Raw genomic sequence first — 26,179 nt, 5'->3', positions numbered from 1 at the left:
TATTCAAGTTTAAAATTTGAGGTGATGAGAGGGACGATGAAAGAAACTGTGTTCAGTGTATGTGTGTGCCTCAAAAAAATCCAGGGGTCACACAAGGTATGGAAATATTACTAATGAAGGATACTTATAACAACATAAGACATTAAAATGCCTTTTAACAATTAAGGTAGGAATAAAGGAAGAAGTATGTGATCATTAACCTTTTGGCACCAGCAACCCATGCTTCACTACAGGATGTCTCTGGCTTGTGTGTTCTGTGTCATTATTTCCTCTGGAAAATTTACGTTCCCAGGTTCCCAGGGCCTGAGCTTAATAACTCTCATCTAAAATACTTTGTTAGGAAGACTCACTAATTCTTAGGCAGATAGTGAATTTCTGCTATCGTACATGATATACTACTCCAAAGTTCCCAAATAATGGAATCTCCATATGTACCTAAACAGAATTTAATTTTGCTAATACAGTTTGGAAATTGTATATTCTGGCAAAGTTAAAGAATATATTTGTGCTTTATAAATCTGTTTTTGGGTGGAAGAGGAGGAATTGCTATCTCAAGTTCCTGTAGTATTGTTTTATTTCCCTTTATATTTTGTCCATTTCTCTGTCTGTTTCAAGGAAGTACTCTATAGCCCATGTCAGATTTCCAACAATGCTACAACTAATTTTTAAAACCAACCCTCTTCTCCAAAAGGAAAAAGGGATGATTCCTTATCTGTGGCAACTGAGCAGCAGAGGAAAAACTCCTCATTCCTTTCATGTGAATTTCAGCCTCCTCCTATACATGTGCAATTGCCTAAATTAAATGCTTGGAGATTCCCCCTTGCGTCTAAATGCAATCCATTTAGGCATGACGTCTCAAACATATCCACTGTAATGAAGGGGAGACACGCTTCAGGAAAATGAAGTGCATGAATAACAACCAGAAAAACCTGACTGGCATAAGACTGGAGAAATAGTATGACTCAGGAGATAGTATGGAAAACACTCTACTTTCTCATATGGTTGATAAAAAAATGGCACTTGAGAGCATGATGAGCCAGACAGAGTAAAGGGCTCCTTGAGAAGTGAATGGCTCGCCACTGACTTCTTGCAAGGCAGCGAGGAATCAGGTGCCCCACAGACAATTTACTATGCTTTCTCTTGCAATTACCTAGCTGCCTGATTCCTGGGGTTTCTACGAGGTTTTTTTTTTTTTTTTTTTTTTACATATATTAAGATATTCATTATCATGGCACCCAGTGGGGGTGTTAATGGGACAGACAGGGTTAACGCCCTACTGGGGACAAGAATATGAGACTCTGGTCACATTTCTATAAGTTGTACTTACAAAGACTTCTTTCACCTGTTTACTGTATTACCTGAATGGGTAAGGTGGCTAAGCCTTTTCTTTCTTTTTTGTTTTTGCTTTAGTTACTTTTCTCCTTATGTTAAATCAAATCTACGTATATCCAGCTACTGTATCATAGATAGGAATATCCAAAACTGCCACTCATACAACTCGGAAGGCTTTCCATGGAGCCAAATAGCAAATCAATCACCCGATATGAAAATTTGAAATTGTTTTCTACAAACTCTGTCTATGACCCACCAGAGGAACCTCCTTTCTGACCATGAATGGTATCAGCCACCACTGCCAGTTTCTATTTTGGTGGGCAGGAGTAGAGAATCACTGCTAGGATATTTCTAGTACTCTATCAACATAACTAAAAATATCTTCCTTTCATGACTTCCTTTACAAAAGATTATCATTTACTCCTGTCATTCTCCCCAATCCTTTTACTTTCCTCCCCAATCCTTTTCCTCAAGCTTCTGAACATCTGTACAATAGAGTGGCAAATCTATAAACTAGATAGGCTGTTTGGAGTCTTCTCAAAATCTCTTGGCAGGGTCTTGATCCCAGTAGTCTGTCATGATCAACCCAAGACACTAGGAGATAAAATTTCCCTTCCATAGATACTTTTATTTTTAAAAGGTCCTGAGAAACAACTACAAAAAAAAAAAAAAAAAAGAAGAAAGAAATCTCATCCTTCAGTATAAAAGAAGAAGAAAGACTTGCGGAGGCATCAGGCACTTCTCCTGTTCTGGTAGACGGCCTTTTTGTGCTTCAACTTTCACTCTTCTCTAAAAAGATAGATCATTCAATGTCAAATACGTTCTACTAAAAAGTATGTCTCTAAAGGTTGACCTGATTTCAAAGACATAGACTTCACAGTAAGCATCTTGCCCATGTTGTAAGTAACAAGGTGGCAACTGGCTCACTGGTAGGGGTTTCATAGTGACCATCAGTGGCTCTACCTGCTTTCTGAAATGACATATGTAGCACTATCACCACAGTATTAGTAACAGTCTCTCTAACAGAGGCTTTTGCCAATTTCCATCAGCTTTTTAAAAAATGACTGGAAGAGATCACCTCTGGGCTACAGTGTTAGATCTTCTTTTATACTAAAGCTGAACTTTTGAGCTACCTTGTAATCATTTACCACAAAAAGCTGATATTTTGAGTGGGACTGATCAACCGTATTGTTATTGACTGAATATTTGTGTTCCTCAAAATTCATATGTTGAAATCCTACCCTCCAGTGTGATGGTATTAGGAGGCGGGGCCTTTGGGAGATGATTAGGGGTCATGAGGGTTCCAACCTCATGAATGGAATTAATACTCTTTAGAAAAAAAGACCCCAGAGAACTCTAGCTTTTTGTGCCATGTGAAGATACAATGAGAAATTAGCTGTCTGTAATTCAGAAGGGTTCTCACCAGAACCTGACTGTGATGACACTCTGATCTTGGACTTCCAGTGTCCAGAAGTGTAAGAAATAAATGCTTGTTGGTTATGCCACCCAGTCTATGGTCATTTGTTATAGCAGCCCAAACTGACTAAGACACATATCATCAAATTAAAATGATTAACACAGAAGCTGAGTTGGTAGAGAGCCAGTCTAATTCTGGTTCTTTACAATGTCATCACAGATTAATAGTTCTCTAAAAGTGATGTCATTCCAAAACAGTCTTACTTCCTTAGAAACTGGTAACATGCTCTTACTTTCCCATCTTGTAGAACAGCGGTCCCCAATCTTTTTGGCACCAGGGACCAGTTTTGTGGAAGACAATTTTTCCACAGGGTGGGGGATGAGTGTGGGGGCGGGGAGTGGTTCAGGTGGTAATGGGGGTGATGATTCAGGTGGTAATGTGAGCAATGGGGAGCGATGGGGAGCGGCAGATGAAGCTTCGCTCCCCCGCCCGCCGCTCACCTCCTGCTGTGAGGCCCGGTTCCTAACAGGCCGGAGGACTGCTACCAGTCCACAGCCCAGGGGTTGGGACCCCTGTTGTAGAACACACATTTGGAATAAGTGGTACCAAAACCACTTCCAAAAGAAGCTTACCTTGACATATAATCTAGAGAATATAAGTTCCGTGAGAGCAGGGACTTTGTCTCTCTGCGCATGGCTATATCCCTAGTACCTGGAAGGTGTGTTGAGTGAGAAATATGTGCTGACCAAATCAATGTATGACTCAATGGATGTATCACTACTGAATCTGGGTTGCTGTAGATTAATAATGTGTTGGATGCCACCTTGAGTGGGAGATTTTGTTCCCATTAGGGCAACTATAAGGAATTGCTTCTGTAATGTACGAGTGACACAAGAGATTTATAAGTATCGAGGATGATCATACAAATGACCAATGATATGACTAAGAAGGCTGAGACCTGGTATGGGATGGAGAGACAAAAGAAATGTAGGACAAGAAGCTTACGTTACAGAGGCATACAATTTAGTAGGGAACAACTAAATAAAAGTGCAAGGTAGTATAGGATTAAAAGCAAAAAGAATAGAGGCAGACTGAGATCTACTACAGGAGTTTGGAGAAGATGGGGATAAGCATGAGTGCTTTAAAGTTATTCATATGACTGCTGGGTGAAAACATACCTGATCAGAAGAGAGCTGAGGCCAGAAAAGTAATGAGGAGCTGGGTGGTAATTGAAATGTGAAGTTACATTTTTCTGGATTAGTACTCTAGTGAAGGGGTCCCCAATCCCTGGGCCGCAGATCGGTCCATGGCCTGTTAGGAACCAGGCCGCACAGCAGGAGATGAGCGGTGGGCGAGTGAGTGAAGCTTCATCTGCCGCTCCCCATCGCTCGAGTTACCGCCTGAACCATCTTCCTCCCTTGTCCATGGAAAAACTGTCTTCCACAAAACTGGAACTGGTCCCTGGTGCCAAAAAAGTTGGGGACTGCTGCTCTAGTGGGAATGGAGAGAAAGGCTGAACAATGTACATGTACACAAACACAAACATACACTGTTTTCTGCCAGGTATTATGCTCAGCAAGTCACATACATTAGCTCAGGTGAGGTGATTATTTCATTTGATCTTCATAACAACTCTATAAGATAGGTATTATTTATCTCAGTTTTTCAGATGATAAAATCAAGTCTCAGAGAGGTGAAGTGATTTGCCAAGATCATAATTGTTTTAAGCAACAGAGCTAGAATTCAAACCTAAATCACCCTAACTACAAATCATAATCTTTTATGAAAGGTTGTATATAATATAAAAACAGCATGGAGTAAAAGGTAACTTTCAGGTTTTGAATGTACAGTACTATGCATAAATAAGACATCTGCAAGCAAGTGTAGTAAAAGAAGCGAAAATACAGACGAAAAGCTGCTTTAAAAGCACTCTGGGAGGGCTTCCCTGGTGGCGCAGTGGTTGAGAGTCCGCCTGCCGATGCAGGGGACACGGGTTCGTGCCCTGGTCCGGGAAGATCCCACATGCCGCAGAGCGGCTGGGCCCGTGAGCCATGGCCGCGGAGCCTGCGCGCCTGGAGCCTGTGCTCCACAACGGGAGAGGCCACAACAGTGAGAGGCCCGCGTACCCGCCCCCCCCAAAAAAAAAGCACTCTGGGAGTTTTATACTAGTTTCCTTTATAGTAGTTTCTCAGAAGAATGGTACCTTCTATGTAATTCTAGATCCTCTTCTGTCCTCATATTTTGACTGTTGGGTTGGAATTTTGAGGAATAATTCTGACCAGATGGAGTCCCAAATTATAAGGTTCTTTTTGCTCTAGGAGAGATTTGTCCAGTGGAGATTCTTTTGAAGAAATCATGGTAAAGCTACAGCTATTCGGGGCCAAATCACAGTTATTTAGAATATCATCCCCTTACTTTCAGTCTGTATGTGTCTCTAGGTCTGAATAGACATTTCTCCAAAGAAGATATACTGACTGCCAAAAAACACATGAAAGAATGCTCAACATCATTAATCATTAGAGAAATGCAAATCAAAACTACAATGAGATATCATCTCACACCAGTAAGAATGGCCATTATCAAAAAATCTGGAAAGAATAAATGCTGGAGAGGGTGTGGAGAAAAGGGAACACTCCTGCACTGCTGGTGGGACTGTGAATTGGTAGAGCCACTATGGAGAACAGTATGTAGGTTCCTTAAAAAACTACAAATAGAACTACCATTTGACCCAGCAATCCCACTCCTGGGCATATACCCTGAGAAAACCATAATTCAAAAAGAGTCATGTACCAAAATGTTCATCGCAGCTCTATTTACGATAGCCCGGAGATGGAGACAACCTAAGTGCCCATCATCGGATGAATGGATAAAGAAGATGTGGTACATGTATACAATGGAATATTACTCAGCCATAAAAGGAAATGAAATTGAGCTATTTGTAATGAGGTGGATAGACCCAGAGTCTGTCATACAGAGTGAAGTAAGTCAGAAAGAGAAAGACAGATACCGTATGCTAACACATATATATGGAATTTAAGAAAAAAAAATGTCATGAAGAACCTAGGGGTAAGACAGGAATAAAGACACAGACCTACTGGAGAACGGACTTGAGGATATGGGGAGAGGGAAGGGTGAGCTGTGACAAAGCGAGAGATAGGCATGGACATATATACACTACCAAAAGTAAGGTAGATAGCTAGTGGGAAGCAGCCGCATAGCACAGGGATATCAGCTCGGTGCTTTGTGACTGCCTGGAGGGGTGGGATAGGGAGGGTGGGAGGGAGGGAGACGCAAGAGGGAAGAGATATGGGAACATATGTATATGTATAACTGATTCACTTTGTTATAAAGCAGAAACTAACACACCATTGTAAAGCAATTATACCCCAATAAAGATGTTAAAAAAAAAAAGAATATCATACTTTCCTCATTCAACAATGTTGGACCTATTATTGAGTACATAAGGCCTTTTGTAATTTTTCCTCCTTGCCTTTGATCTGCTGTTCCCTCCACATGGAAAGAGCCCCTTTTTCTTCTCCCACTTTCTGCCCTATATACACATAAATAGATGAAATTCATTGATCCTTTCAGACTCATCTCAAAAGGATTCTAGAACAGGTACCTTCACTCTTACCTATTTGAAAACTCTTAGAGTCATAAATAATTCTCCTCTTCCTTTTATATCTAATCATTTAGCCAACCATTCTAACTCTCCTTTTAAATTTTATCCACCATCTAACTACCTCTTAATACTTTCACCCATTACCACCATGGGCCACACCCCATCTTGGATAATTTCTTACCTGGATAATTACAATGGGCTCTTAACAGGCACCCAATTTATATCCTCACTTCTCTAAGGTCTATTTGCCATTCAGAAAACCAGGGTTATCCTGTTAAAATGCAAAAATACCATGTCTTTGGCCCAAATCCTCCAATGGCTTTCCATTGCACTTAAAGTAAAATTCAAATTCCTTTCCATGGTCTGTAAGGCTGGTCATGATGTGGCACCCCTACTGCTACCTCGTTGAGTTTATATCTGAGCATTCTTCCCCCTATTTATTCTGTCCCAGTTACAGTGGCCTTCTTCAGCTTATTAAAACCAGCAGCCACACTGCACCTCAAGGTTTTTACACCTGCTGTTCCATGCGTCTGGATTGTTTCTCCCCCATATATCCACATGGCTCTCTCCCTCACTTTGTCCAGGTCAGCAGTTAGCTTTCTCTGACCACCCTTTCTAAACAACCTCACTCCATAAATCCATAGCCCCCCTTTTCTTGTTTTATTGTTGTAACATTAAATGCTGCCTAATATAGTATATGTATAATTTGTTTATTATCTGTCTTCTCCAACCAGAATGTAAGCTACTTTTGGGGAAGGACTTGGCCTATTTCTGTCACTGTTGCATCCCAAGTGCCTATGACAATGCCTGACACATAGCATCTCCCACCCCCTCCTGTATCCCATCCCACAGTTCCTCTCTGGCCTCCAGGAATTCCTGAGAGGACCCTGAGCAGCCCCTCCTCTTCCCACTGTCCTCCTCAGCATTTTTTAGAAAGGGTCATTGTGAGGGGCCAGAGAACCCCTAGGCCTCTACTGTGCAGGGAATTGTGGGCCAGAGAGAAATCACTGCCAGGGGTGGGCTCAGCTGTTGTCTCCCCTCCAAGGCTGGACGTGTCTCGTTCCTGGGGCAGTTTAAGAAACGAGTGGGTTATAGGCCTGGAGTAGATGGACAGACCAGCTCAAGGTTTGGCCTTCTCTTTCTTCTTACTTTCCCAGGGTGGCTGGGCTAGATACCCCCTCTTCCCTCCCTCTCTAGGACCAACCACTCTTCATCCACAAATCCGTCCCCGAGTTCAAGCACAGACTCCATCATGAAAACTGTTTTCCTTGGTAGCTTAGTGAGCTGGTGCTGCTCCTGCCTCCCTGTGAAGCTAACCCAGCCGCAGGAGGGCACTTGGCCCCACTGCCTTCCCAGACTGTTCACAGGAGGGTGCCCAGCAGGGTAGCACACAGGACCCCAAAGGAGGATCCGAAGGGCGAGCAGGGCACTGAGGAGCAGAAGCCCAGGTATGAGAGTCCCTGTCCCCATCCCTGCCTGCACTGTGCCTCAGGCCGAACCTAAGATCCTGCATGCCGTGTTCTTTTAAACAAAAATGTATTGAGATATGGTTGACATTGTGTAAGTTTAATGTGTACAAACCTGTTAATTTGATACATTTATATATTGCAATATGATTACCACTGTAAGTTTAGTTAACACCTTTATCACGTCACAGAATTATAATTTCTTTTTTTGTGGTGAGAACAACTGGTCTTTTAGCAAGTTTGAAGTTTATAATGTAGTATTGTTGACTATATCATTATGCTGTGCATTAGGTCTTCAGAACTTATTTATCTTCTAGTTGCAAGTTTGTATCCTTTAACATCTCCCCAATTCTCCCACCCAGCCCCTAGTAACCACCATCCAACTCTGTGTCTATGAGTTCAGCTTTTTTAGACTCCACATATAAGTGAGAGCATAGAGTATTTTTCTTTCTCTGTCTGGCTTATCTCACTAGCATAACGCCTTCAAGATCTATCCATGTTGTTGCAAATGGCCGGATTTCCTTCTTATGGTTATATAATAATTCCATTGTATATATATCACATCTTCTTTATCCATTAACCTATTAAGGGACACAGGTTATTTCCATATCTTTTGTGAATAAAACTGCAATAAACATGACATATCTTTTTGATATCCTATTTTCATTTCCTTTGGATATATACCAGAAGTGGGATTGCTCATAAAATAAACATACAGAAATCAGTTATGTTTCTATACAATAACAATGAAATATCTTAAAATGAAATAATGAAACTATTCTGCTCACAATAGCTTCATAAAACAATAAAATACTTAGGAATAAACTTAACCAAGGAAATGAAAGATCTGTACAATGAAAACTGCAAGACTTTGAGGAAAGAAATTGAAGAAGACGCAAATAAACAGAAAGATATTCCATGTTCATGGACTGGAGGAATTAATATTTTTTAAATGTCCATACTACCCAAAGCCATTTATATATTTGGTTAAATCTCTACCAAAATTTCAATGGCATTTTTCACAGAAATAGAAAAAAAAATCCTAAAATTTGTATGAAAACACAGAAGACCCTGAATAGCTAAAGCAGTGCTGAGAACAAAGATGGGGGCATCACACGCCCTGACTTCACACTATATTACAAAGCTACAGTCATGAAAGCAGTACTGTACCAGCATAAAAATAGACACACAGACCAACGGAAGAGAACTGAGAAGTCGGAAATAAACCCCACATACAGGGTCAACTAATATTTGACAAGGGAGACAAGAATACTCAATGGGAAAAGGATAGTCTCTTCAACAAACAATGCTAGGAAAACGGGATAACCACATGAAGAAAAATGAAATTGGGGCCCTTTCTCGCAGCACTCACAAAAATTAACTTGAAATGGATTAAAGTCTGTTTAAGACCTGATACCATAAAACTCCCAGAAGAAAACATAGGGAAGAAGCTCCTTAACATTGGTCTTAGCAAGAATTTTTTGGATATGACACCAAAGCACAAGCAACAAAAGTAAAAATCAACAAGTGGGACAACATTAAACTAAAAACCTCCAGTACAGAAAAAGTAACAACAAAATGAAAAGGCAGGGCTTCCCTGGTGGCGCAGTGGTTGAGAATCTGCCTGCTAATGCAGGGGACACGGATTCGAGCCCTGGTCTAGGAGGATCCCACATGCCGCGGAGCAACTGGGCCTGTAAGCCACAACTACTGAGCCTGCACATCTGGAGCCTGTGCTCCACAACAAGAGAGGCCGCGACAGTGAGAGGCCTGTGCACCGCGATGAAGAGTGGCCCCTGCTTGCCACAACTAGAGAAAGCCCTCACATAGAAACGAAGACCCAACACAGCAAAAATAAATAAAATAAAATTAATATACTCCTAACCCCACATCTTCTTTAAAAAAAAAAAATGAAAAGGCAACTTACAGAATAGGAGAAAATATTTGCAAACCACATATTGGATACGGGATTAATAACCAAAATATATAAAGAACTCATACACCTCAGTAGCAAAAAAAAAACCCCAAACAACCCAATTAAAACAATGGGCCAAGGAACTGAATGGATATTTTCCCAAAGAAACCATACAAGTGGCCAAAGGTACATTAAATATTGCTGAACATCACTAATCATCAGTGAAATGCAAATCAAAACCACAGTGAGATACCACCTCACACTTGTTAGAATGGCTACTATCAAAAAGACAAGAAATAAGTTTTAGCGAAGATGAGGAGAAAAGGGAACACGTGCACTGTTAGAATGTAAATTGGTACAACCACTGTTGAAAACAGGATGGATTTCCTCAAAAAATTAAAAATAGAGGGCTTCCCTGGTGGTGCAGTGGTTGTGATTCCGCCTGCCGATGCAGGGGACACGGGTTCGTGCCCCGGTCCGGGAAGATCCCACGTGCCGCGGGGCGGCTAGGCCCGTGAGCCATGGCCGCTGAGCCTGCGCGTCCGGAACCTGTGCTCCACAACAGGAGAGGCCACAACAGTGAGAGGCCCACGTACAGCAAAAAAAAAAAAAAAAATTAAAAATAGATCCAACAATCCCACTTCTGGGTATATATGCACAGGCTGTGTTCTAACAGCAGGTATCTCACCTTGCCTGGCTGGGCATATGCAAAAAATATTAACACTTGAACCAAGGAGAAACATGGGTCTTTGGGACCCTGTGCAGCCCTGGGGCCCAGGAACAGTAGCCAAGAGCTTTCTCATAGGCTTGTCCCCAGTTCCTACAAGTATGACCCAGGCCTTCTCGACTCAGGCTACCTTAAAGTACCATTGCCCCCACGACTGGGGTCTCTGTAGGCTGTGCCCAGGCCTGGCCCTTGGTCTTCAGAAGAGCCTCGTGGCTATGGCAATAGCTCCATCTCCCGAGGCCGGGGGCCCTGAGTCTGTGTCAGGCCCCTACACTGTGGCCCCCTGCCCTCCTCTTGGCTGACACGGCCCAATTCAGCCTTGGCTAACCAAATCTCTGTTGCTATCCCATTTATCTGGTGTCCCAGCGTTACCCTTAACCTGGCCTGGGACACTCTGGGAACCCTTTCTCAGTTTGTGTGCCACTGTGAGACCAGCAGGGGCAGAGGGAAGCTTGTGGACCTGAGCCAGCTGGCTTTCCTCCCAGCATACCACCCTGAAGGCCTCCTGCTCTCCTGCCACATCTCACTTTGTAGGTTTCTCTTTCTTACCAGTCAAAATAAGTAGTAAGTCATGGGCCTTTCCTTCTCAGGACATGTTGGAGATGGTCCCTGGGCCAAGGACTGTCTCTTGACCTGCTCCCTTTGTTGTTTTTCCAGCTTCTGGACATATTGCATGACATACACTTCAATAAAAAGTATAGCCTAGTGAATTAGAAGGGCTACTGAAAACATCAGTAATAATCAAGAGCCTGAAAATAAGGTCAGTAAAGGTGGAGTTATGAAAAATGGAAGCCCCAAAAGGTCTTGATATAATTTTTGACATTGCATGAAGTAGTCAAAAAGTGTCTAGTCTCTACCAATGATTGAATAATAAAAATGAGTGTAGTTAGAACCAGATAGTTTGATGAGGCTATCCTGACTATGCACATTCTGTTGCAAATCTACATATCCTTTACCTACAGAGAGATCAGAGTTAATCCTGTAAGAACTGAGTCAAGAGATAACTTCGCTGACACTAGGCATCCACTAACCCCCTAGGAAAAACAAAGCAGCTCATGCTTTGAAACTGACTGAAAAGCAAGCAGACGATGATGAGATTGTCCCTGAGGTTTTCATAACAGAATGAAGTTAGGATAGACTGAATGGTATATGGATGCTGGATGAAGAAATCTTTTTTTTTCCCAAGTAAGAGATTGGTCTTCAAGTTCTTATATACAGAATGGGTTGTTATTCACCCAATATGGTGCCCATCTAGAGACTATAAATTCCACATCTTTTTTACTCCCACATAGGAGCAGCCATGTGACTATGTTCAGGTCAATAGGATGCTAGCAGAAATGATACGTGCATCTTCCAGTTCAATTTTCTCAAAAGTGAAGTCACTTGCCTTCGTCTCTCTTTCACCTCCATGGAAGGAACCATGGATGAGGAGGCAGTTCAACTGTGTGGATAACAATGCTCAAGTGGAATAGTGTTACGGGCTGAATGGTGTCCCCCCAAAATTCATACGTTGAAGTCAACCTCGGTACCTCAGAATGTCACTGTATTTGGAGAGAGGGTCTTTCAAGAGGTAATTAAGCTAAAACAAGGCCATTGGTGTAGGCCTTCATCCAATATGACTGGTGTCCTTATAAGAAAGGAAATTTGGACATAGGCATGTACAGAAGGAAGATGATGTGAAGATACAGGGGGAAGATGACCACCTATAAGCCAAGGAGAGAGGCATTAGAAGAAATAACCCTGGCCACACCTTGTTTTCTGACTTCTAGCCTCCCGAATTATGTGAAATAAATTTCTGTCGTTTAAGCCACGCAGTCTGTGGTACTTAGTTACGGCAGTTCTGTCAAACTGATATAAAAAGTAAGATGGATGAAACCAGTATCCCTGAGTGAAGCAGAGCTGATTGTCTGCCTAACTCTGGACTTTTATGAGAATGAACTAAACTATTCTGTTGAGTTCATGTATTTTGGTGTCCCTTTGCTATAGCAGCTTAAGCTATACTCTAGTATAATACTTAGAGGGGGAAAAAAGGGAAACAAGCATTTCACAAGAGAGAAGCAGCGAGGCAAACCATGATATATTCACTGAACATAACCATGAACTAGGACCTCAGCATGGAAAATGACTGATAAAAATTTAAGTGCATAAGTCATATATTCCTCAAAGTATGTAAAATAGGCATACACAAAATGTCTAGAAGCAACTGTAGTTATAAAAAAAAACTATTGGTTGTGTTAGAGGATTAGACACATCAAACGTGGCTTCTTTATTCTGATAATTTAAATCAGTTCCATTAACAATATATGTACCTTTAGACTTACCTCTATAATTTCTATTTACTATCCTATAAGTTTAAGTCAGCAAAGAGAATCATGCTTAGACATTAACCCGCCTATTCTGATTCTGAGAAAAGCGCTACACACTGTTCCTCCTGCCCATCTCTTTGCTTTCTTCTCACCAGTTCTTCCCAGCATCGTCTTACTCCCTGCTTTCTTACAGACCAGTAAGTGGAGCAGAGCGGTCAGGGATGGAAGAATTGAAGACAAGGAATGTCTTGTCCTTGTCCACCTCAATCCCTGCAGAATTCATCACAAAACTGAAGCAAAGCTATTGAAGCTTCCACAGACGTATCTGTGTGTTATCTACAAGGTGTAAATGAGGCATATGACTGTTCACCAATGTGAACAAGCTTAGCTGAAGTAACAGCATAGGAAGTCATTAATTAGATTGTTCAGCTGACCAAATCCATTCAGTGAATGGCTGTTATAAAAGCATTGTAATTATGCGCTTCTGAGTCCTGGCCCATAGACTGTTTTCCAGCTCATTACTCAGAAGAAGCAGTTTACACCTCATACCACATCATCTCTTATTTCTGTTTCATGAGAATACAGCCTTCTTTGTTAGGAATGTATGAATTTCCTTTCAAAGCTACCAACCAAAATGATTAAAAGAAATTCCAAGTGAAAGTGGGTACGCCTCATTGTTTTGTTTTGTTTTAAATCTATATTAGCAAATTTAAGGTTTTCAGAAGATTATTTATTTTATGATTGTTTGTAATGAAAAACAATTTTTCGACATACCCAGTAATTTTATCACTGATGTTTTAAAATACCGTTTCTTCTTGTAATGTCTTAAATTGAAGAGGGGAGGCATGTTCAAGTAATTGAAAGGTAGCAGTAAGCACCTGTCAGATGCTGGAAGCAATGATGAGCTATCTTGAGTTCTATAACTGAGGTTCAATACAAAACAAGATAGCACTTTAGTCATAACTTTAAGGCTTTATTAATTCCTCAGAGCACCCAGAGAGGAATGGTGTTGCACAGAGGCCTAACTTGGATCTATTTTGAGCAAAAGCACGAGTGTGGATTTCCTAGAAAAGGTGCTAAGCAAACGATGCCTCCAACACTGCATAACCTCCATGGGTAGTAATACTGAGAAACTGTAATCAAACACAATTGAATGATCGTGTAGTAGAGGTGATTATGACAGTGGATATGAATTTGAACTATATGACCACTAATTTCATGAATTTTATTGAACATAGAGATAAATGCAGGGAGGGCTCACTTTTTACAGTAATGTAAGATCATAAAAATGACTGTGCAAGCTGAAACAGTGCCATGTAATCTTAATAATCAATGGGGGGATATTACATTTGCTCAACGCCCTTTAAAAATTTTTTGTCAAAACACTAAAAACTCTCTTACTGTGGTTTATAAATGTGTAGAGAATTGAAAATTATAGTAAAACTAGTATTTATTTATTATACCATAATTTAAACATTAGAAACATTGAGAATCCAAGTGTTTTCTTTATCTGTAAAAATCTTATGCAGAGTAGTTTGAATACTGCTTTTCTTCCCCTGGTCGTATACCTTATAACACAGAGCTAGTACCTCTTTTATGACTTGATGAATTGTCAGATTCCTTTCTAAGTTTGGATCCACTTCCAACATTTTGTCTTTGCCCTTTCTTATGTCATGAAATATCTCTGAGAGTTCCTTTAATGTAGAGTTTTATGCCAGTGTCACTTCCTCTGGGACACTGTCATCCTTTCAGTAACAACCACTTTCCTCATTTATGTCGATAAGTTCATCTGGCTGTATATCTAGAGTCTCAAATGGCAAACAGTGGCACTGTCAACATCCCATGGTCAGCTATTTCAAATTTCACTTTCAGAATTATCACTTTTCATTTCTTTGCTGGCAGTTCTCTCTTTGCATGATCTATTTTTGCAAAATGTTACGTGGTTTACCACAGTCAACAGAACTACACACTTTGCTGTCTGAACTGAATAACAGATGTGCCATGACCAATCGCCCACAGACTTTGAAAGAAGTGGTATGATTGGTCACAAGATCATGATGCACATTTGTTACTGACATAATGATGTGTGCCCCAAAGAGCTAGCAGAGAAGTTTGCACTTGATGCAATTATTAACTGAAATTCACATCACTCTATTGGGGGACTGGTGTTATTTAGCTAATCCGTGGTAATTGAAATTTGTGTATATCAGAACCATGCAAAGTGAGGACTGTTGTACACCAATACTGTTGTTTAGGCACTTTAAAACCTGCTATTATACATAAGGTGGGCGGGGGATAAAAGAAATAATTCAACGTCCTGAAAGGAAAGTATTAACCAAGTGAAATATAGGATAGTCGAGAAAATAGAGGGTAAAAATGATGAGTGGCTACAAACCCACAGTGCCCCCTGTGCTATGTCCTCTCAGGCAAGATGCCCAGGCTTTGTGTGCCTCTGCAAAATGCGGCATAATAACTGTCAACTGAAAAAAAAATAAACAACGTGAGAGTTGCGAGTTAAGTTTAATTTGGGGCAAAATGAGGACTATAGCCCAGGAGACAGAATTTTGGAAAGCTCTGAGAAACTGATTTAAAGAGGCGGGGGGGGGGGGAAGGTCAGTGATTCTGGTGAAGGGGGAGTACATGCAATCAAGCACATATTGTTTGCACAAGGTTGCTGCCAGTCTCGTGAAGGTTACTGCTAGTCACGAGCAGGCATCACCATGAAGGGTTTTAGTGCTTCTCTAGATACGAGGAGATGCAAGAATTGGGCTCATAAAATCTTCTCCTGCAAATCTCTATCTGAAGACCTGTTCTGCCAGTTTTTCCCAGAGTACAGAGTGCCTCATTCCTGATCTCCACCCTGAACTCCTCTCAGGGGGTGTTGAAGGTCAGCAACTGCAGCAGCTCTCGACTTAATCCTTTAGAGGCAGATGGCAAGCGCCAATTTGTAGTTGGCATAACAATACCTACCTTATAGGGTTGTCATAATAACTGAATCAAAATTAAACAATTATAGGGTTATCATATGTAAAATGATAGGGTTATCATAGGGTTATAGGGTTATCATATGTAAAAGCCTGAGAACAATACCTAGCACACTGTAAGCACTACAGAAACACTAGCTATGAGAGCAGGAAATAAGAGCAGGAAACCCTAGCAGATGAAGGAAGAGGTGGTCTAGAGGAAATTATATCTCAACCAAAACAAAAAACCTGTCCTTAAAGTCAAAAGGAAATATTTAGCGTGTTTTTTTATTTCCTTTTGTCAAGAACTATAGTAAGGGTGATGCAATCTTCATGTTGTATTTGATATAAAGTATCACTCTTCTTAGAGAGAAGACTGATTTAAAATTGAAGCTAAAATATCTAATAATGAAGAAGAATACAAATAGGCATCTATATTTTCTTAGAAATAAAATAGATTAAATGACTCCTGGCTTTATAAATCATTGAATTTGTAAAATAATTTGCAGTTATTTACATATTTCCAACAGTGCCCAAATGAGGTCATGGATGAAATCTTTCTTTAAAAATCATTCCCATCCAAGTAATCTACTTGAAATAGGCCATGTTGTTTCCTTTATTAGTGAGCTAAAGATTTCTGCAAGGACAAGTTACTTCAGCACTGGATTTTACCTGTATCTGTTTTATCTGTCTTGGCTATGGTTATAGTGAAACTTTCACTGATACTCACAAAGCAGCCACACTCCCTGTGGCAATTTACAGCCAAACACTACCTGTAAGTTTTGCATCAGAACCCACGTGAAAGCTCCTCCCTCTCAGCTGCAGGATCATCCCACACCTCAAGTTAAGTCCTGATCAACGACCTGAAGAGCAGCATGTCAAAACCTATCACTTGCGTGCTCCTCTGGGTGGCTGAGTCATGGCCTCACCGACAAGGCTTTCTTTACCAAGTCCAGGTCTTCCTTAGGGCTCTGGTTCCATAAACCAGCAGGGCAACAAGAGTAATATTATCAGTCACATGGGCGTCATTTATGATAGGGTCAGAAAAACCGGACTTTCTGAAAGTTGCTGTGTTTTTACACAATCATGTGGTAACACTCAGCTGAATGTCCAAGATGCACCAAGTGTTAGAGCTGGAAGGAGCCATTGCCAACACTGTTATCATTTAACTGATAACAACTCTGATGGCCAGAAAGGTTGCAAAATTATCAGGTTGCCATACTAGGTCTAAGAGCATCTCTTCAGTCTCCCAGCCCAATGCTCTTTCCTGCTCATCTTATATCTTTGTCTCTCATGGTCATTTCCTTTTTTGTTTCATTATATACTTAGATACACATAACTGAAATTTAATTGAATAGATACTACCAAGAGATTGCATATCCATGTGTGACTTAGCATGTGCACCCACCCCAAAATGCTCATTTTTAATGTTTTCATAATACCCTTACAAGCAAAAAAAGATTCTTAGCTAAACATAAGAATGCATGGAAATGATCTGAGACCAATGAAACATCATATAAGAGAAGGGTCTTATAAAACATTGCCAACTGCTGAGTGAGCGTGCCCCACAAGCACAGTCAAGGTTGAGAGCTGTTAACATCCCTGCTTTTCTTGCCTCGAGCTGGTTATTATGTGTTGTCTGTGCCATCTGAGTGCATCATAAGTGTGTGGCGATTTTGCAATAAACCTGGTAACTAAAATGTAATCATGAAGCAGAACGACAGTGCAAAAGAATAAGAAATAAGGTCAGAAATAAAATACATTTTAAAACGAAATGTACCCTTACTCTTTCAAGTTGAGAAATTCAAATATATTATTGACATCTGACATTAGTGATTGAACATGAAAAAATGAAATAAAGAAAAAAGGTCATTTCCTAAAGAGTTCAACACGTACACATAACACACACACATACAGACAGACACGCATGTTCACTTGGAGAGCCACCCTGCTAGGCTGGCAGTGCCCTGCGAATGACAGCCTATGAGGGCAGCAGATGATAAGGTCCATCTGTACTTTGCTCTCTTCACCATTCTGTCCCCAGAGTATTTTGTTCTCAGGTTTTCTTTTTTTTTTCTTTTCTTTTTAGCACCAGGCTCACCTTGCCTACCTGGACCTGGTCCCTGATGCACCCTGGATTCTCACATACATGGGGCCAATACCTTACTCAGAAGGACACTTCTGAGTCCCTGCATATTCATTTGTATTCCACACCATGCTAGGACTCAGGCAAACCATCAGCTGATGACTAGATTCCAAGAGAAAATGTAAAATTTGAATTATTTTAGAAAGAGCACCATTGTTCCTTTCAATTTGTCTATAAAGACACACCTATAACTTAAGGAAGTTCTCGCATGGCCCTGATTTTTTGGCCAGAATGATCAATCGAATATATAAAATATTTCTAATATGAAAATATCTCCACTTTATTATATGCCTGTAGTATTAGACATCTAAGATTCCTAGACTATACTGAAAACCTGAATGCAGGTAAGTATCTGACAAAGATATTGGAAGTAAAATTGGATTGGGGGATCAGGCATCTAAAAATATATCTATCTTGCAGTTGGTTTCCTCATCTGTAAAGATACGGCATCGGGTTGGAAATTTTTTTATTACTACACAATGGGTGCTTTATCTCCTTCATTGGCCATGGAAATGTTAGCCTAGCTCCTTTTTCTCATCCTCTTTAAAACACAAGTGAAGAATGTTGACTTGAATTATCCAGGTAACTGTCTAGATCTGAAATATAGAGTTAGCAAACACACCGTAAGATGTCTTCTCGCTCCGAGAGTGAATGGCTGAGTATAGAGCATGGACGATGAGGTACAGAGACACAATCCCAAAAGTCAAAATAATGCTTACTATAAAAGGCCGGCTGAATTGTTTCATTAAAAAAATGCACTATAAGGAATTTCATCTTAAAACTAAATAATAATGGTACAATTATATTTTTCTCCCAAGGAGGGAAAGAAGGAGGAAAGGAAGGATAGAAGGAAGGGCTGAAAGAAAGGGGGAAGGAAGATAGGAAGAAAGCAGTGAAGGAAGGAATTCAGGCAGAAGGAAGGAAGGAAATATGTAATTGTCATTAAACTCTTTTCCCTCAGAGGAAAGGTTAATGTAATCGTTGATAATAATGCCGAAGGGAAAGTTTCTCTTTCTACTATCAAAACATGCAGCATAGAATCTTTGTTTTTCTTCACTTATCAAAAGAGATGTAGTTAAAAAAATAAAAAAAATAAATTAAAAAAAAAGAGAGATATAGTTTACTACCTTCAAAGTCCACGTCTCCAACTAATTTTGTCTTTCCTGTCATTGGGTCATGGACATAGTTGATACCCACATCAATTACAGCAGCACCTTCTTTAACCATATCAGATGTAATCAACTTTGGAATACCTGAAAGCAAAACAGAGTGGTAAAACACTGGAAAATACTTGAGCTTTGTCCTTGAGTATAACAAAATTTATACATTAGTTTATACATCTAATGTTTTTACTGTCATGGAAAGGTAGCACATGGGGGCATCTCTGGGTGAAATCCTGCCAGGATTTACCCTTTCACCTTAGAGATTGCTTACCAAAGCAATTTCTTACCAAAGCATTTCTCCAAATGGACACCCACTTGAGCAGCATCCTTTTGTATTTCACGTACTATAAATAGCATGGGAAGATTATGGAGATGAAACAGGCTCCTGCTGAGGGTGAGTGGAGTGAAAACAACTTGGAAGATGGAGGTGGAGAGAAGGAAGAGAGGGAGGGAGGAAGGATAAAAAGAAAAAAAGTGAAAATGCTAATAATTCATATTCCTCAGGGTTGTGGTAAACTGTAAAGTGCTGAACACAAAGTATTATCTCATCCACTCCAAACATGAAAGGCTATCTTGAGCTTTATATTTATTTTTTTCTTGGTTTCTTTGATTCATTATGTCTGTATATGACTTGGAATGGTGTAAGAAACAGTTAGCTCTACTCACTATTTCTCCATTCAAGTTTGAAAGATAGCTCTACAGAGATGTTATGTCATCATCTATATTTTATAACTCTTTTCAAATTTTATTTCAGGCACAACAGTACCAGCTAACAATGGCTAGTGTTCCAATTTTTTGGTTATAAATTAACAAACCATTCCCAAACTTCGTGTCTTAAAACAACAACTAATTATTATGTTCCACAGCTGTGTGAGTTGACTGAGCTCAGCTGGATGGATCTTCTTGTGGCTGCGGCTGAAGTCATCTAAAGCTGTGATGCAGCTGGTTGTCCGAGGTGGCGCACTCACAGGGCTACGGCTGATGCTCATGGTGGCTGAGCTCAGCGGGGGCTGTCCAATGGAGCACGTGGGTGTGGCCTCTCCATGCAGCTTGGGCTTCTCACAACCTGGCAGCTGGCCTCCAAGAGTGAGTGTTCCAAGTGATAGGAAATAGAAGGCGCCCGTCACTTAAGACTGGAACCTGGAACAGTGTCACTTCTGTCATATTCTATTGGGCAGGCAGTGACAGAATCCACTTAGATTTAAAAGGAGGGATGGAGATGCCATTTCTCAGTGGGAGGAGAATCAAAGAATTTGAGTGTCCATCTTTACTCCACCAGAATGCCTCTGGTGGACATTTTGTCTGGTGGGTGATGTACTCACTTTCACTTGCTACATCCCTTGCTGGAAAAGGGTTACCTGTTGTTGTGTTGGCAGACGCTTTCTTCTAGCATCTGAATATTCATTTAAGCATTCCAGATGGTTTGAATGTCACCTTGTGGCATATGATTTTTACTACTAGTAAGAATTGAAAGGCTATAAAGAAACAGTGCCAAAACAGTTGTAGCTAGCTGATAGGTTCCGCAGCCACATAATGATACAACCAAGATGGCATCAATGTTTGAGATATATTTTTTCTCTTGCTTTCCTATCCTATCCCATAGAACTTCTTCCTTTTTACCAGTTCTAGCATCGATATTGAGTATTGCTCTAAAGATAGTCATAAAATCCTGTTTCTTCTTGGCATTCAATAGAAAAAGAAACCATAATTGATTATGACTGCAGGAAATATTTTTAAAATCAAAATGTTGATGAAATAGTTATTAAAATCCAGCTACTATGCTTTTGAGAAAGATCCAGATCTCCCTCCTAATTAGAATTGTTCAGTACAATATCTCAGAAAATATCAACTGGGAATGGTCAAGTGCACAATTTTCAGAAAAGAGGGGAATGTGAGCTTGATTTTAATTCCCAGGAAAATTACAAAATGGAAAAAACCTGAATGCATTTTTTTCTGATGATGATGTTACATATGTCCATTGCAGAAAATCTGAAAAATATTTAAAAGTTTAAGAGTAAAACAAAAATCATTATAATCTTGCCATCCAAAGACAAGAAGTATATTTTTATTGTATTTCTTTCTAGGATTTCAAAATACTTCTACATTAGATATAAAAGCCTGTAATTTTTTTGCACCATGCTTCATTGTATATCTTACCACTTTGCATTAAAATTAAACTGTGACCTTTTTCCTATTTTATCAATTATTTGAAATTTTAAAACTACATGAAATAATTTATTATATGAATTACCATAAGTCATTCATTCCTGCACACTCTTTCCAATATTTTGCTATTATAAATAATGCAGTGATGATCATTTATGTTCAGAAAACTATGATGATTTCTGAACTGCAGCATCACATTTGACAGAATTTTTCACTGAACCCTTATTAACATGACGGAAAAATGTGGGCTGTATAAAAGCTCTCATTGGTACAGTCATGACTGTTTAAATAACATATTCTGAAATGGTTTATCAATGCATCCGTTAAAAAGGTCTATTGAGGTCTTCCATGAAAACTATTTTTCAGTGCCATTTTCAAATTTTGTATGAAGAACTTCGAAGAACACACTGGCATTATAATGTTTGCTTTATCTTTGTCTTCCTCCAGGTCCATTTTCCACCTTTCCCTGCTCTACTTTATGGCAGAGATGGGACTGATCCTTACAGAGGTCTTGTGTGCTTCCTGTCTTTTTTGGAACCCTGTCATAGCCTTGAGAACAAGTACAAGCTAACCAACTGACAGGTTCAAATCCTGTGAAGAGAGCTGAGTTGTTTCAGTGGAGGCCATTTTCATCAGTCAACTAGCCAACCACCAGCTGAAGGCAGATGCTTGAACAAGCCAAGTCAAGGTCAGAAGAAATGAGCCAAGGTCACCATAATTGACCAGCCGAACCAGACTCATGAGAAATTTTTTTTAAAAGGTGGTTGTTTAAAGTGACTGAGTTTGGGTTTTTTTTTGTTTTTTGTGTTTTACACAGCTAAAGCTGCATAGCCCATATTAGCAAATGACACAAAATTGGATAGAATAGCTAATAGGTAGCCACTTTGGAATAATGGACTATAAACAGCAATAAGAATTAGAAAGGGGTTACATGTACAATTCTGATCAGTTGCTTTACTTGATTAAAAACTCATTAAAAACTATTAGGCTATGTTAAGACAAATAGTGTCCAGATACAGGGATGTAATGTTTTCCACTATATTTTCAGCAGATTCTCTCTGGAAATGTTGGTTGTATTCTAGAGGCTGGTCTAGAGAAGAACGATTAGAATGGATCAGAAATCATGTCATATGGAGCCAGTGCTATCAAATTAACTGGTTCAACTGTTTACCGTCAGTCTTTGATAAGATGAAAAAGCTTGTGCCACAATGTAAAGCAACTGTATCACTAAACAAGCTGTTGAATTCAGCTAGCTTTATTTTTTCATAGCAAGACTTTTTCAATGAAGAAAGCAGTATGTTGACTTATATTCTGCCACATGTCCTTATCTTGTTGTGGACCTATGATTATAGTTCCCAGAGGGTAAGAAACAGTATGGATCAGTACTGGTCCACACACCGAATATCTCTGAAATAGAGGAATGGTTGAATAAACTCAGGCTGCCTATCTCAGGGGAAGAAAACCAAAAAAACTAAAAACAATCAAAACCCAATAATTGCGACAGTGTCTCCAATATGTTAAACTGAATAGGGAGTAGATTTACTTTGTATATTTTCAGAAGGAAGAATGAAGGGACAAAGGAAGGGAATAGATTTTAGCTCAATATAGAGAATTTTAAGAGTAATAAAATAAGCCACAAAGAGAAATACTGTCCTTATTCTTCATTAGAAATATTCACAATAGGGTAAGGAAGAGATTGAATTGGTAAGGTTAATGAGGCTTTCCAGTTCTATGATTTAAACATTCTCTTTTGTCTAGAAAAATTTTTTTTTAATTTTTTCTTTCTTCTTTAACATTCATTTCTGAACCCTTGTAGACTTCTGACCTTTTATTCTACTAAAGAAAAGAAAGAAAGAATGCAAATTGTACTTAGTTGAAATGATAACAAATAGGCATGTATGATGTCTACTTCAGATCTGTTAAATACTCTAAGTTGTCCACTTATATTGTTGTCTTCTAGAGACAAATGCTTGGACGTGTAAAGTTGCTCATTAATTGTGTCTTTAAGGACACTGAAAAGAAATTTCTTAGACATGATGTATTTATTTCCCCAAATATACAATTGCAACATATTTAAATTATCGTTTGATAAAAGTGAAATATCATTAAAAACTATTTATATATTTGGAAAAGAAAAGACATTAGATACCAGTAGAATGTGAAGTCAGAAAAAAAATTTTTTGCTTTTTGTTAAAGTTGAAAATGAATAGTACCTTCAAGTGAACATTTCCTATGAGCTTTTTTTTTTTGATGTGATAATTCCATAGAAACCTATCCTTAATTCTTATATAATTTGAAGGCTCAAGCATTATATGTGAGAACTGAAACCATCCACACCCACATAGCTTACTGTATACATTAATATGATTTTACTATTTCACTGTCTTCATCAACATGACTTTATTATTCCAGGAAACTCTTGCTCAGAAAGATAAAAGTTTCAAGTAATTTTATTGTCTCAAGAACATATTGAAAGACTCATTTTAATTAACATCAAACTGTTTGACTTTTCAACAGATAGTATCAAAATTTTCAAGACTCTTGGAAATCCTTGCTTTAATTAAATTCTCTCCTTGTTGTGTCTGCCAATCCTAAACTTTTATATTATGATCCTTACCTAATCCTAATCAAACTTTCACATTAAGAGACTTGCCTTAAAACAAACTTCAACATCTCTTAAATATCTCAACTTTGCTTTCACACCCCGAGATGTTACTAAGGTAAAGTGGCTCCCTGGGGGGGGGGGATCCCTGATTTGTGGAATTTGATGATTTCTGTGGTATACGTACTCCTACCATGGCTGACTTCAAGCTACCGAGGTGACATCACTGAACACAGAATTGGGAAGAGATGTTCAGGATCCTTCACAGGCTGATAGAAGCTAGCTCCAGCACACCACTGCTCCTATGTGACTGTCAAGACAGTGTTCTCCCATGCTTCTGTAACCTAAACTCAGATTTGTCTTATCAATGGATTGTTTGGGTGATATTTGGGAGAAGCCAAGTATTCAACAATACTGGGGACCTGTGAAAATCTAGTCAAGAACTTCTCTTGGCCATGGTCCAGGACCTCAACTTGGAAACCATGGTTGCCTCTGTGGTCCCTTGAGCCTCTTGCTGGTAAAGGGAGCTGCTGGCCTCTGTGACTGGGATGATGAGGTAAGTTTTGCATTGAGTCCAAACTCTGATTTCTTTTCATTAAAGCTCCTCAAATGCTGAGTTTATTTTGTCTTCTTTAAATAAGAAATTCATTTTAGGAATCCTTTGATTATTTGTTCAGTTAAATAACTTTTGTCCTAGGTGGAAATCAGTGTTATTACAGCACAATTTGTCTCTGTCGCTGTCATCTTTTTCTGTATATCTACAAGGGAAGAGTTCACAGGGAGGGGATGGGAGTAAGCTGGATAAATCCATTCCTCAAAATGACCCTGAGGACTGAAAAATTGAGAAAGTGTCTCTTGAATTTTGGAAAATCCTGTGGAAAATCTTTGCCTCAGGTCACTTAGCAACATTTTATGAGAACTTGGCCTCAGTCTTCTCTTGTTTTGTTGGTGAAATCTCTCCAAATCTTTCCATCTGCAGGGAACTGTAAATTAGTCAAGTTTGCAGCTGGAAACTGGCCAGCTACTAGGCCAAGGTGGGGGCAGGGTGCTGAGGGACCAGGGAAAGAAGCGGCACTTTCAACCTCTGATGTAGACTCCTGCTTCTTACATGTATTTGCACAATATCCCAAATTCTTATACTTACCTTTGTAAATGGCATCATTTAACCAAGGATAATTTAGAATTATAATAGACATTTTGAGGAACTTCTGATGTGAACAAGTGTTCTTTTGAGAGGTGCCATAGAACATAATGGAATATTATTCCAAACATCTAATGGTCTGCATTACATATATATATATATATATATATATATATATAAATATATATATATATATATATATATTTTTTTTTTTTGAGGTACACAGGCCTCTCACTGTTGTGGCCTTTCCCGTTGCGGAGCACAGGCTCCAGACGCACAGGCTCAGTGGCCATGGCTCACGGGCCCAGCCGCTCCGCGGCACGTGGGATCTTCCCGGACCGGGGCGCAAACCCGTGTCCCCTGCATAGGCAGGCGGACTCTCAACCACTGTGCAATCAGGGAAGCCGCATTTTTTATATTTTTGAGGAAGTATCCAAAGGCATTTAGATTCCAAAATTGTTCCCTTAAAAGATGTCTTGGCCAAGGCAAGCAAAAGGTGAAAAACTAAAAATAGTCTCTCTTTTAGATTCCTCCAAATCTCAGTGCAAATCTAATAGCTTTTATCCTATTATTTCTCTTCCCCCAGCCTATGTTTCTCCATTTCCTCTGGCTTGTTCCTTTTACCTCCTGGCTGGCTAGAAAAATCCCCGAAATGCAATTACTTCATAAAATTAACTACGCCCCCCCCCCACCAGAAACATGGAAAGTTGAATTGGTTTTAAGATCTAGTCCCATACTGAGCCGAAAGCTGTGTTAGATTTTTTTCAAAGCCTAGAAAGATAAAATTTGCAGAGGAATTAGGAAATTTCTAGCTTACAAATAAAATTATATACTAAAGCCCAAGGCAGGTTTATAGAGGTAGCTTGTGGTTTTTTCCCCCAAGCCAATTAATCCATCTATGAAGTTATTTCTAGCAGAAGAAAAAGGTCTTTATTAATGCAGATTTTCAAAAATAATTGGGATAACTATTTTAGAGTGAAATATTCTCATCAGAAAATTTAGTAAGAAGATTTATGATTCATCTAAGATTTCTCTGTTGTGGGTGAAATCTCTTTGACTGATAAGTAAACTAACCAATAGATGGTCTGTACAGAATCACATTACTTCAAAGGTTATGACTTTCTTGTTAAGCGGATGCAAATCTGTTATTTTGTGATTACTTATATGACAAATATGAAATAAATCACCAAAGCTGTCTTAGCAAAATATACTG

At 39.4% G+C, this 26,179-nt stretch overlaps 1 protein-coding gene across 4 annotated transcripts in view; it reads right to left on the bottom strand.

The window, feature by feature from the left end:
- MTHFD2L (methylenetetrahydrofolate dehydrogenase (NADP+ dependent) 2 like) overlaps positions 1–26,179 on the bottom strand; it is a 137,928-nt gene that overhangs the window by 7,481 nt on the left and 104,268 nt on the right. For 3 of the 4 annotated variants that reach the window (XM_079920940.1, XM_079920943.1, XM_079920941.1), the window contains exon 7: positions 19,022–19,147. In XM_079920940.1, the coding sequence (XP_079777066.1) occupies positions 19,022–19,147 (126 nt within the window). Of the gene's footprint in view, positions 1–19,001; positions 19,148–26,179 lie in introns of those variants that run through there. The other variant, XM_079920942.1, reaches the window with a different exon arrangement.

This window comes from Stenella coeruleoalba (assembly GCF_951394435.1).
Source record: "Stenella coeruleoalba genome assembly, chromosome: 4".
Lineage (NCBI taxonomy): Eukaryota > Metazoa > Chordata > Mammalia > Artiodactyla > Delphinidae > Stenella > Stenella coeruleoalba.
The sequence above is the reverse complement of the archived record's forward strand: the minus strand, read 5'-3'. Positions and strand labels throughout refer to the sequence as shown.